Raw genomic sequence first — 14,056 nt, 5'->3', positions numbered from 1 at the left:
CCTCCTCTCAAAAAGCTTTTATACTTATCTGTGGATGATTTGCTCAGTCCTGTGTGGTGATTTTGGACAGGTGATGTTAAGGAATTCAAAAGACCTTTCCAAGCAGCCTTTTTAGTTTCTAAGAGGCTCAACTGTCCAGACTTTTAACACTCTCCATTGCTCCACTTAATTTTGCTTTTCACCTGATACTGTTCAAAGCTCGGTTAAGTCTTACATTTCCAACTGACAAAGTAATCTCCAAGATACTAAGTGAAAAGTGGTGTATCTCAGCCTGTGTGGCATTTGAGAAGAATGCTTCCACCAGTCTGGTGTGTCGGAAAGCAGAAGACAACTTAATGCTCTGCATAGCAAGCATATGGTTTTCATTCATTATGCTTCTGGTAAGTGTTCATTGTGCAAATTTCTAAGCCTGAGTTTTATAGCTGCATCTTCCCCTGCTAGGAGACCAGCAGCCTGTATCATTAAGTGAGTATGTACTTGTAACCAAACACTAACAGTGCATGTTACCAACCTTGTCAGAGATCAAAAAAAAAAAAAATTAAGTGGCTTCATTCCAAAGACCAGGATACAAATGAGCAAATGCAAGATAGTTATCACCATGCATATGTAAAAATACGAGCAGCTCCACCTGGCCATCCTCTAATCTTTTTTTCAGCATGGAGAAAGAGAGAGAATACATCAAGTAAGCAGAAGAAATTTAGATAAGCACTGAGAATGCAAATCTTGTTACAAGATGCTTGAGACGACTTTCAGCATGGAGTACTGGTTTAAAAGTCAGGACAAAGACACCATCTCTTGTTTTTCTTATAAATAAACAGGACTGCATCGAAAAAATCCATACTGCAACACAAATTCCTCCTTTACTGTAAGAATTCACAGTGCTCTGAGTGTTCTGTAAAACTTCTATGTCAGAAGGTAAAATAATGCTACCCGAAAAGTGTTAAGCGTATTTAAAAAAAAAAAAAGTTAATTTTCAATCTATTTTCTTGAATAATAAAACAACTATTCCAAGATTAATTTTGTGATTTTATTTTATATATTTCAGATGCTATCACATTTTGCTAGCCTATCCATTAAATAAGAAAGCAATTATAGTCTTCCCAGGAGACTGAAGGAAAATTCAGTATTTAAAAGTTAGACAGAATAAACTCTATTTTTTTAATTCGACAGCTGACAAAGCTTCTCCTAACCAATGAACACCATGGATAACAACATCAGCAGCAATATGACATTAAAGTCCAGTACTTTAATTCTTTGTTTTCTTAAACAGCATCAATTACATTAGGGCCTGATCTCTGAGCAGGTCCAATGGATGTACCACCACAAGAGATGAGAATCTACCAGTGCTGTCAGCCCCACACAGGCAAAATGAACTGGCCCATCCCGTAGCAGAAAAGTTGTACAAGCACATCACTCTCCTTGAGGAATCCTTCTGTAAAAGCTCAACCATTCCACCCTTTGTTCACCTCCCCCCACACACATTAGCCCTAAGCAGTGTTTTAAGAGCATCATCCATATTCCAAAAAGTTTCCACAACACTTTCAACCATCCATGTGTTTCTGCAGTTCTCACCCTTAACTCAGTGCTTTCACCTCACACCTGAAGCACCCGGATCCCAACTCCATCAAAGTAGAACTTGCAACCTTGCAACAACAGCCCATGAGGTGGCAGAGAATTACCCACCCACTCCGGCATTTCAGCCCCAAAACTCCTTCTCAGTCCAGAACACAATGCTGCAAGCCACAAGCTCTAGCATTTCGGCCCATTACCGTGTACCAGATGGAGAAACTTCCACAAGAGCAAACCCACCACAACCACTTTAGCAATAAAGCAGTTCCATGTGCTTTCTGCTACATATCACCTCTCATCAAGGATAGACATGGTTTTTCATTAAATCCTGCATCTATGAAGTTTGTCTTGCCAGAGGCATAGTCACAAAAACCCCTCAGACTGGGTTGGCTGGTTTGATGTTTAAGCCCTGTGCCTCTGTCTTGCACAGGAAGGGCACTTAGCAACTGCACTTACCGGGTTATGAATTGATCCACCACATCACTTGGTATACTAACTTTATATGTAGCCTTTACAAATGAAGACAATGTTTTTGTACTTTAATATGTCCATTTATTAAACAGGAAGTCCTTCACAAATGATTCCATACTATATTATCAAGATAAGTGTTAGAAAACTACCATTTTCCCTACATACAAAAATACACTTTTACCACTATGAAGACATGATCAGAAGAGTACCATGAAAATCCATAGAGCTCAAATCTTCAAATATCAGAAAGAAAAAAGACAGAAAGACAACTAAATAAAAAAATTTACAAAAAGTATTGTGCCCATATACAAAAGACTGGAAAGCAAAATGACATTTAAAACTGATAAATACACCATTTAAATTATGCTATAACAGTATGGATTTTAAAAACAAGACTGCTTTCTGTATTGCAAGACAATTACAATTCTTCAGCTTGTGTTTTTTGCTTAGCATAAACACCAACAGAAAAGAAGCACACAACATACTGAGAAATCATTACTGGTGTTAACACAAGTTGGGGTTACGTTTTCTTGTAGAGTTACCTTGCCTTTGACATTGGTCAAGCATTAACAGCACAACTTTCACATACAGAGCTGGAAGGTGCCACACTTACACATGTAAGTTACAGCTGTGGATACTGAGAAGACAGCGATCACAGCCGGCAGGTACCGCTACAGAAAGCGTCCATGTCATCAGCTGGCCTTGTGTGCAGTTTAAGAACTTCAAGAACACTTACCAAAATTATGTGAAATGACTTCAAGGCTGTAAATTGTCTCTGTATGAACATTTGCTAACTTGTGATATTCTTCAAATCCTTGATCAGGATTTGGCAATAAATGGGTACCTGATCTGCAGTCCCCTAAGTCAATGGGGAATTTTGCCTGAGTAAGGACAACAGTCAGGTTCTGTATTCACACGCAGAAGAGTATGCTTCTAAGATATTCCTTGGCAAAACATTGCAATTTTTCTCACTTCAAATGCAAAATACCAAGGGTATTACACAGCAGACTTGTGCTCGTATGATAAAAGGAAAATTGCATCTCCTTTGCTCAGCCAGAGATGGAATTATCAGCCACTATTTCAACTAATACTTCTGAGCTGTTGGCAATTACAAATCACAGAATCATCTAGGTTGGAAAAGACCTTGAAGATCATCTGGTCCAACCATTAACTAAATCTGTCACTACAGGACCTATATCCCCAAGGGATAAGGTCTTTCAGTCAGGCCTGGATGCACCTTTCTTGGACACCATAAACCAGACTATGAGCTAGAATCAGAATGTTTAGACTGTGCCTGCTACATTTTCTACAAGACCCAGAATCAGCACCAAGGATACAGATATCCCACACTGAGCATCTCTTTACACAAGTCTCAAGGAAATAAATTTGGAATACCTTCTAGCTCACGTCAGCAATGTCCTTTATCTCCATCTTTCAGGTAGCAGCTGAAGGCAGAGCAAAAGTGACACAATCCTTTGATTTGCCATGAGATCAGATTTACTATTTAGTGCACAAAGGGAAGTCAATGACTACAGTAACCCTAAAACTGGTATTAGTGGAAACAAAGCACAGTGAAGCCAGAGATGCATTAGTGACTCACATTACAAAAATAGTGTTTACTGGTTTAATAAATTTACATCTCTATTTCTGTGAATGACAAGTGTTTATACCACACATGGAAGGCACCCTAGGTGAAGCAGTTTTTCGGTATTTGTTTACAATTCTGTGAAAAGACATACAAAGTGTCAACTTTCAAATCAAAATCGAGCATTATAGTGAGAAATAAATACATACTTTACTATTTTATTGTGGGTTCCTGAACCCTTACAAACTTCAACATATACAAATAGTTTCAAAATGACACTAACACAGAAGAGAGTAAGTCTAGACAGATATAATGATTAGCTAAGTCATTCGTTATATTATGTCATAAATGTTGTGTCTTAAGTATAGAAATAATTTTTAAATGTAATAAATTGGCCACAATATATAAATCAAAATATATTCTTACTCCAGAACTGTGATGTATGAGTTAAAGCTGGATGAACTGTAGTGCTAAGATATACTCTCCCTCCACAAGAGCCAACAAGTAGAAACCAGTAAACATTCAAGATTAAAGTATAAACAGTAAAAAAATGAAGGTAGCAATTGTAATAAAAGGGTGTTAGCCAGAACCACTTTAACCTGCAGACATCAGGATAAATGTAACGTTACTAAAAATATTTAGACAGTAATACTTTTGGGATTAAAAGATTACCAAAAGTGATAAATCAGCCTAGTTAAGAGAGGGTATTTTCTTTCAAACACATGAAGGTTTTAATTAAATATGTCTATTGAGACATTTGTCCAAAGCAAAACAAATACAATACCCTGAAATTTCCCATATTCCAGACAATAGTCCATGACAGTCAGAAGAGGCAGATGGTCATATTTCATTCTGTTACTCACATCCAGATGTTATTAAAATAGCTGCAGGGACCAGCCCCAATCAAAAAATAAGAAAAAACCCAGATACTCTGTTAATACAATCTGGCTATTGCTTTTTAAAATGCTCCTATGTCCTCATTCTGAATTAATGAAGATAGTTTCCATATCCTTCCATATATCCTAACTGGCTTTTTAAAATTTTACCCATGAAGTCCATGGTATACAGATAAAACCTTCATAGTAAACACAAAGCTCTATGTTATAAATATGTCAATCAAGGTAACTATGTATATTGTATATAAAATTAAATATCTTCTGTTTGCCAAGTATAATTTAAAAAGGAATATCTGTGGCTAGTTATAAAAAAATATTTATCAACCCATAGAGATTAAAAGGCAATTTCACTAACTCATCCATCCAGCACATCTGGAAGAGTTGCACTGGGATTCTGGATAGGTAACTTTATCTAATCACATTCTCATGATAAATAGACAACTTTCATTTCTGGGCATATATAAGAACACTTTTGAAAGCTGCATATCCCAAAAGAAAATTAGATTGTGTTGTATACTCTAAATTAAAGGCTATCATAAATCACAGTGTAAGCAGATTATTTAAAGATTATTTTTAGAATACAAATGGTTAAATTATAGACAGATTTAAAAAGACAACACAAAAATACAACCAGAACAACAAAAGAACCCTTTCAGGCTGGACAGCACCACTCTGACACTGTCAAACAGATCTACCCAGGTGGCCAAGTGGCTAACAGGGAAAACAATATACCAGGAAAAACTCTAAAGTGGCATTCAGAGATTTCCTGATTACTTGTATAAATTCATTTTTAATCAACTCCCTCTGTTAAAAACAGAGAGAGGAATATGGCATCATTTCTACAAAGTACTTTCAAACATTCTGCTGACTTTTGTACCTCTTTCAGTTTCATTTTTAAATTCTTACTTCTGTTGCCATTGAAATTCATACACATCTCTACCTGCACAGTCCTTTTGAGCTTTGTTGGCTCTCCAAACAATCCATTATAAATCCTATAAACAACAAGAACTAAGTACCCAGTTTTCAGAAATGCTACATGACTGCTTTACTCATTTCAGTGGGACTGAGCAGAAATTAGCCTGGAAGTCTCCTTTCTTCTAGACACACAGAGCCCTTCTGACACAAGCATCTACACCCTGCAGGTCTCTGTGAACCAACTACTACACTTCTGCTGAACAGAAGTTATTTGATAATCACACAGTTTGTCAACATACCTCAGCTTTTAAGATGCACCATTAACAAAGTCTGTGTAGAATCTCTCCAACTGTGTTACACAGCCAGCACAGCCCCAGTTAGGAAGAGAGACACTTCCTCACCTACTTTTACTACTGATTCAAGGTGTCTCTCTCTCTTTCTCTATAAAGTGCAGAAGTAATCCTTCCTTCTGCAGTTGGGGATTATTAATGTTCACAAATCATTCTGAAAGCAATGGACTATTAAATGTCAAGTTTGGGTTTCTCTCTCCTTCTCACTCTTTATTATATCTCCAATTCAGGATCAGATTGTGCCTACCTTTATTTATCCTAAGCACCTGCTGAAGATGTTTGGCTCCAGAGCCTTCAGCATAAGACCTGTTCTTTATGCTCTGATTTTCATGTACCAAGCTGTTCATATCTCATCTGAGTAAGAGAGAAGACATTGCTTTCTACATTATTTGAATTGCTATTAAGTTTGGGGTTGGTTACTGGGGTTTTTTTTACATTATGCCCTAAAAACATTATTCTCATGTATTTTGGGGTTTGGGTTTTTTCTCCCTCACAAAAATGAACAAGTAGGAATGTTTACAAAGTTGTCATGAGACAAGAAAATAACAAATACAGAACAAGGACCAAGGAAGAGGGAGGGGGGGAAAAGGGTTGCACTAATAAAACCACATATTATATAAGCATTTGCTGTGCCTGCACGTCCCCAAAATAGCACAAAGGTGACAAATATCAAATTTGCTTAGGGACCTTATTAAAGTTCACGGAAAACTAGTGGTTAATTCACTCCTAACAGTCCACATGCAGCTTGTAGCAGATCAAGTCTCCTGCTGTGTTCCACAGCATTTTAAGAACCAGTAATTCTGTGTTAGGAAGGGACAATCATCATATAGTATGAAATAATATACAGGAGAAAAAAAAAAAAATCTTAAGGAAGATTGGAAACTTTCCCCAGGTTTCCCCTCTTCTTTCTAGAGCCAACACTGAATTAAAACCACTTAAAACAGTTACAGATCGTATCATGAGTAGCACAGTGAAACACATGTGACAAAGCCTATGGAGAAGCACCTCACATTACTGATTTTATTTAAATTCACATGTAAGAGACATCTTATAAGCAAAAGATGAGAAGCTGCTTCCAAGTCACAGCTCACTGCTGATGCCATGCTTCTGAATACAAAGCCCATGATGAAGAGCACAGACTGAAATATAAGCATCAAATCTCTAGAGTCAATACTTTGTCTCTCAAAAAAGGCAGAGGTAGATGAATGTCTAAATCTTCTCAACCTCTAAGCATGTGGCTCCTACCAGAAAGCTTACACAGAAACACATACTAATTTCCAAAGTCTTAGGGGAAAAAATAAAATTTCCCCCAGCACATCCAGCCCAAACATCACAAGCTATCATAGAAGGTAAGAGTACCATACTGAAGCAAAAGGGTGTTGGACACAGTATTCTTATCCTCCTTATAATGAAGCAGAGACTATACAGATCAATGAAGAAGGCTTAACAAAAAATTAAGTACTAAAACCTAAGATAGATGAGGCATGAATGAAATGAAAGAAACAAGTGGAGAGGAGGAAGCAATCAAATTGACTAAGAAGCAATGAAATAATCAAATCAGTTCTTAATTATGATTTTAGAAACTCCTATTGTAGGCAGTTTGTACATTATTACATATATGTAATATTGTACAAATAATACATTACAATATGTATCATATTACATATGATGAACTAAGGCTGACTAAACTGAGCATACATAGCATTAAGAGGAAAACATATATTCTTACAACACTATACAACAATTATTACACTGCTGTTCCAATCATCTCTTGTTGTTGAATCTTTTGACGCCTGTGCATAGGTTGCAAAATTTACCATCATTTCTACATACAGAAATACATGCAGACTGTGTATCTGAGGGCTTAGTTTGATGAAAGAGGATTAATCAGAACCATTACAGTTTTGACCATTCCATTCCTACAAGATTCAACTGTTTAGCTTTAATTTAGTTTCATTTACAGTGAGTTTTGAGTCCCTTTATGGAGCTAAACAGCACTCTAAAGCACTAAAAGAAATTATCCCTATATGATCAGCAATTGCAAGCAAGACTAACTGCCTGGGAGAAGCAATTGTTACTTCACTAAGTAAGTTTAAAAAAAAATTTAAACTTTCTACCCTATTTCTTCCTTTAGAGGTTGGCTGTGGGTTTTTTTTACAATAACTGCAGTCTTGGGTAACAGTCTTAAAATATAACCACCTCTTCAATGTAAAATTAAGTCAGGGGGTGGTGGGGTGGTGGAGAATCAATGTTTCAAATTAAGTTGTCTCTCACAGCTACTTTATTTCCCTTCTATATAATCCAAACAGTAAATAATGTCTCTGTAGAGTAATAAATGCTTAACTTAGATTTTTAGAAAGTATATACTGTACAATACTAAAACCATCTTTGGTCCCTAAAATAGGGAAATTACAAATTTACATTTGTTTTTGTTTTACAAAGCATATCAGATAGTATTAAATTAATATTCTCTTTGAATTCTACCCTGAAAGCTGTGCTAAGCTCAAGTCATGATGTAAGTAATAAATAATGGCATACTGTTCTTGGCTCAAGAAAAATTACTTCACATGGAAAAGCACTCAAGGTTATTTGGGTATACTATACTACATGGCGAAGTATCACACTGTATTAGAAGTATAACTGTATGACTCTGCATTTGTCATTCCAGCTAAAAGGTAACAAAAGCTTTTCATGATCTCACTCCAGAAAAAGCTTGGTGAAGTTACCTTTTTCTAGGTAAGGAAATGTGTAAGGATTTGAAAGATACCAAATTCATAAACTTACAGACACACAAGAATTAACCAGCAAAGAGAACAAACTCCTAATGAAAAGCCTTTGCTATGCATCACCTAACTTCTGTTTCTTGATATGAGGGTTCCACTCTAAAAGCATGAATCTTCTGGAGGACAATATTCTGTATTTGAGCAGGGGATTTGGGTTTTTGCTGTGTGGGTTTTTGGGGGGTTTGGGGGGGTGGGTTTCTTGGGGTTTTTTTAAACAACTTTTATACAAACTGCTTTAATGCCAGTTTACAGTCTAGGTATTCTTGTGCTACTTTTAAAAAGGTTCTTTTAATAACTGATAATATCTACAAACGCTTCTTGCAAACTTTGCCAACACTAGACAGACTGCTGAAAAACAGCAGGGCTGTAATAACTGTACTGGCAATAGGAAAATCTGTTATTTCATATCACACTGAACACGGAACCGTCATTTACTTTACTGTCACACAGTAATCCTGGTGAGACACCCACCTCAATAAAATGTCTATGTTCTAAACCCGACACTAGACGTTTGCTTATATGATTTGATCTTTTTTTAAACTGGTGTTCCCTTTGTCATTATCTGTCAATGATGCACAATAAAATGCTCCTATAGTAACTGGTAAGCCATTACTTGTTAAGAAAAATCTACAGAACACAATATAAAAAGTGTTCAAGTCAAATGTGAGACAAATTCAGGCATACATGGCATACAGCTCTGCTAATTTCAAGGATTTAATCAGCCTACACCAGAAAGGAATTCAGCTCTAGAGATCTCCCTGACCCATTTTCTTCATGTAACACATGGGCATGCATATGCCAAATAATGAATCGCAGAGATAAAAACACCAAACAAAACCCAGAAACATATCAAGGAACATCTTCCTAACATCACTATGATACTGTCTAACCAATCACTTCAGAATTTGAGTTTTGAGTAGAGAAAATACCCTTCTCTTCACTGAAAGTACAATTAAAATAAGAGAACTTCGGTTAGGTAAAACTATTACTAAACCAATCAGTACAACCATATTATCCTCCAATTATCTAAACTGATTTTCCAAAGAAATATTAGGGGATAATATTAGGGGATAAAATTTGCAGAAACACCCAATTCAAAAAAAAAAAAAAAAAAATCAGTTTTACCTACTACCAACAGCTTTAATTTTAGAAGAAACCAACCTCCCAAAAAGGAAAATATTTATCTTACATGAATAACAATATTGCAACCTCAGAAACACTTTACAAGCACATCATAATTTTTTGCTAGTTCTTGCTTACCCTAGACTTCCCAGAAAGGTTGACCCTTTGAAAAAAAGAAAAAAAGGCTACAACTGGAATGCAAGTCTATTGGATGAGAACCCCTTCTTTCTCAAACCCCCTTTCCCCCACCCTGCCTCCCAAGCATATTTATTTTCCCATTTTGGAATGAGAAACAGAATGTACCCCAACATTAGCAGAAAACCACATACTTGCACTTGATGCATTATCATGACCATTCAGTAAACATGCTAACTTTGCACAAGTTCAGATCTGGCCAAGGTCATGCGTGAACTGAATATGGCAATTTCAGAGTAACCCACAGGGTAACTACCTCAACACTATATCCATGAAACAAAAAATGTGAAATGGTTGTCCATTACAGCTAAGTGCACCAACTGTGAAACTGCAGGAGATCTTGCAGATAAGAATTGAGCTGCACTGCTGAGGCTGCATGAGGTTGGACACAGAGAGTTTGTTCGACACAATAGATGGCTAAAGTTATTGCTATTTGCCCCTTACTTCCTTTTTACATTTGTTAAATTTACATTTGGTGGATTTCTTTCCTGTATTAATCAACCAATATAGTGCTAGTCTTTGTTTACGATAGACAAAGAAACAGTGCCAGAGCTTGCACCTGGGAGAGGGAAGGAACGTACTGTGCAGTTTATCCAAAACAATAACATACTTCAAAACATATATATATAATATATTATATAAGCTATATAATATATGTGTATATATATGTGGACATCTTAAACAGATCTTGTTTTTTAATGACCAACATTTACTGCCTTCATGACAACAGCTTCTGACTCAATGCATCTCTGCACATATGCAGGGCTGAGCATTCTTTGCCACCATTTGATCTTCCTTTTCTTCCCTAAATAAAAACGCTTTATTCCATGGGGGAGTTAAGCACTACTTCTTTTCCCTTTGCAGTCCCATTTGAATGTCGCTTCATGCATCCAGACGCTGAATCTCAGGGCGATGCTCTACTTCTCTGGATTCTGTCCGAGCACGTATGTAATCACTGGTCTGCCGACTATTTTGTTGTCTGCTGTTCATTCGCCACTTTTTAATAGCTAAGTATGTGTTCACAGCATACACTGCCATTGCCAAGAAACCAAATATCTATAAGAAGTAGAAAGAATTGTCAAAGACAGTTTTTGAAAACAAGAACAATACTAGTTTCACAACAAATTCCTCAGAAGCTTAGTTTTCTACTTTATTTGCACTGACAAATCATCACGGCCCATGAAATTCATGTTTTTCTTCTTCAATGGACTAGAGAATCTGCAAAAGTGACCAAGATCAATGATCCCAGAAAACAAAGTTCTCTGTCTAAAAAACATGACAATTAAATCCTGCAATGCAACTTTAATGGAAGAATCTCTTGTAAAGAAGACTACAGCTCCTCATCCAACAGTTCATTCCTCAGGGTGCACATACCAGTGAATGAATGACAAGAGAACAGATGAACAGGCCGGACCATCAGCCTGGAGAAGGAGCTAATCTGCAGTTTTTCCTACATGCTTCTGCAGAACTGCTGTGTGATTTCCAATACCAGGTTTGAAAGACGAAAAAAGAGAAGTTGCCAACTCAAGCACAAAATTTATTAGCGTGACCTTACTGTTCTGGATTTAAAATCTTGAAGCACTACTATACTCACTCCACAGAACAAAAATTATCTGTAGCAAGCAAGAAGAATTCAGTAAATTATGTGTAAGTAACTCCTCTTTCTTGTGAATTTTTGGCTCTATATTTTTTGTAAGCTTGCACTACAGAGCTGTATCATCTAAGCTAGCTATAGAGGAAGAAGCAAGGCAGTTCAACTATTGAAGTGTTCTCTGCAAGTCATTTTTCTGTTTTTCTTGCCTCAAGACAAACAACTCAAAGGATGTCCATACTTTTTCAATCACAGTTAGCTTATAGCCAACTGTAAAATCAGAAGTAAATTGTGATGGCAAAGGCAACAGTTCTATTCAATGAACACAAAGGAAAAGTCATTATTAGTTTTAATAGAAGATAAGAGTCATATATAAAGAAGTTCATATTCTTACCACAGCAGCAATTTCTGCTCCAGTTTTATGGTTTAAAGCAGCAAGTACTACAGAGGCAATGAAAAAGAAGAAAGTGCTGAGTCCAGTGTTGACCAGATCCTAAAAAATAAATTTATTAGCATTACTAAACAATGATTCTTTGCTTGCTATTATTAGAAGTGATGAAACAGAAGGTTAGAACAAGAAATACAGCAATACTTTCCCACTTTCTATGCAGCTTATCACTTACACAAAAGGTGGCAAAGACACATGAAATGTAGCATGTGGGTGCTTTAGTCTGTGAACTGAAGTCAAACAGCATGTAGACATAAAGCACCAGTGCAGATTCTGGATGCGTTACCTCAATTTCTACTGGGTTTATTAGAAAACTACTGTCAGCATAAACAATGAGTAAAACTGTTCTACCTCAGCTGATGCTGAAGTAACCTGTACATCAAACTTTAGCTCTCCAGGAACCCCTTGTTCTCTTTCACATCACAACAGCACTCCATGCACTACAGAATTCTTTGAAGCCTTCACTGTAGAAAACTGCATGTCCTGTGCTATTTCTATGAGTAACAGCTGCCCATATTCTCAGAATACACAGATTTTTACATATTTATTGCATAAATTTGTTGTTTCAAGCAGACATTTTAGAACATATACATAGCAACACCCCAGGGGCACCTGTGTTCAGAGAAAATTCTTGCTTTGCTCCAAGCACAGAAAAATGACAGGCAACATGCAATTCAGTTATACATATGCTTCATGTCATTCACATGTTCAGATGATTATGTTGCTATACCTTATATAAAGCAGGGTCATTAAAATACCATTGGGACGTAAGTAACAATTCTGAATGTCAGCTATTAGCACAAGAATAATTATGCCAATACAAGACTATCTGAGCAGACTTAAGAAAAAAAAAATTCAAGAGTTGGGACTTTAAAATAATAGAAGAAACAAAGTGCTAGATTCATTAGGGACTAGCTGTTCACTACATTACTTGAGGCATCTTTTATAATTTTTAAAACATTTGATACACATGTGCACTGCGCTATACTTACACTACAGATATGTATGAAATAACAGACTATCATGATAACCGAATGACCAGGTAAAGTCAGGGGTAAGAAAGCTGTGGAGGCACCAGGGAATGGCAGCTCAGCACAAGTATCCCGAACGAATGTGAACTCAGTGAGAGGTGAACACTATCAAAGCCAGAAGGGATGGAAAGAACCTGTATACAAGTTTGCTGTGCAACTTACAGTTTTGAGTTAAAGAAAAAAACCACCAAACAACAAAAACCCACTCAACATGCCAACTCCCACCATTTAAAAAGCCCCATCACCACTCTTTAATTAGAATTCAAGGACAAATTTGTTCTACTTGACTCCTCTCACATTCAAGCCAGGCTCACTTCCTGTTCCTGCTCCTCCACTTACTGCAAGTAGAATATTTTTTAAAATTTTATTTCATTTTTCCCCAAAGTGCATCTTGTGAAGTGCTCTAAGAAGTCAGGCTTAGAAAACTGAAGATACAAACATATTCCCTGGATATGAATCCCATGATTATGTTCCAGCTATATAGCACAAATACTCTGAAAAGACCATTGTCATCCAGCCACCCCCAAAACATCTGTTTTTCTAGCCATGATTGTAGAATACTTTAGAAAGTAACTGTAAAAACTGAAAGTTTCTTGTGCTGTGTTATTCACAGGGGAAACTATTTTGAGGGTACTGACTCGACGACAGCTGGTTATGAAAATTAAACATACCTTGGGATAAACTGTATGATGTAGCACTTTGGCCTGATCCTCATCTAAAAGGAGGACTTTCCCAAGAAATCTGAGAGGCTTCCATTGCTCATTGCCATTTCCACCCACACATTCTGATTTCATAAACCCAGTAAGACCCAAACTGTTTTACCAAACAGTAAGGAAACAAAAGCAAATTGTGAAATTCCTACCATCTTTTTACCTGCCAGTGTATAACTAGAGAGATACTTTTTCTCTCTGTTCAAGCCTACTGAGGTAGATGTTATCTGGTACTTAGGGCATCAAACAAATTGGAATTAAATAGTTATTGCAGTTTTAATTATATAACCTCTTGCTTTGCAGAGATAAAGTTAAGAAATAGAGACATTAGAAAACAAATGCCATTTCACAATTTCTCAGAGTATCCTCCTCTCCAACTTTGAGTGCAGC

At 36.6% G+C, this 14,056-nt stretch overlaps 1 protein-coding gene across 2 annotated transcripts in view; it reads right to left on the bottom strand.

The window, feature by feature from the left end:
- Positions 1–2,108: 2,108 nt before the first annotated feature.
- CMTM4 (CKLF like MARVEL transmembrane domain containing 4) overlaps positions 2,109–14,056 on the bottom strand; it is a 42,052-nt gene continuing 30,104 nt past the window's right edge. The window contains exons 3-5 of one of the 2 annotated variants that reach the window (XM_074913591.1): positions 11,872–11,970; positions 10,775–10,942; positions 2,109–10,691 (exon numbers count right to left, since the gene is read on the bottom strand). In XM_074913591.1, the coding sequence (XP_074769692.1) occupies positions 10,605–10,691; positions 10,775–10,942; positions 11,872–11,970 (354 nt within the window). In that variant the 3' untranslated portion in view covers positions 2,109–10,604. Of the gene's footprint in view, positions 10,943–11,871; positions 11,971–14,056 lie in introns of both variants that reach the window. The other variant, XM_074913592.1, reaches the window with a different exon arrangement.

This window comes from Athene noctua, chromosome 9, assembly GCF_965140245.1.
Source record: "Athene noctua chromosome 9, bAthNoc1.hap1.1, whole genome shotgun sequence".
In the NCBI taxonomy this organism is placed as follows: Eukaryota; Metazoa; Chordata; class Aves; order Strigiformes; family Strigidae; genus Athene; species Athene noctua.
Note: the sequence above shows the minus strand (reverse complement) of the source record. Positions and strands in the feature narration are given on the sequence as shown.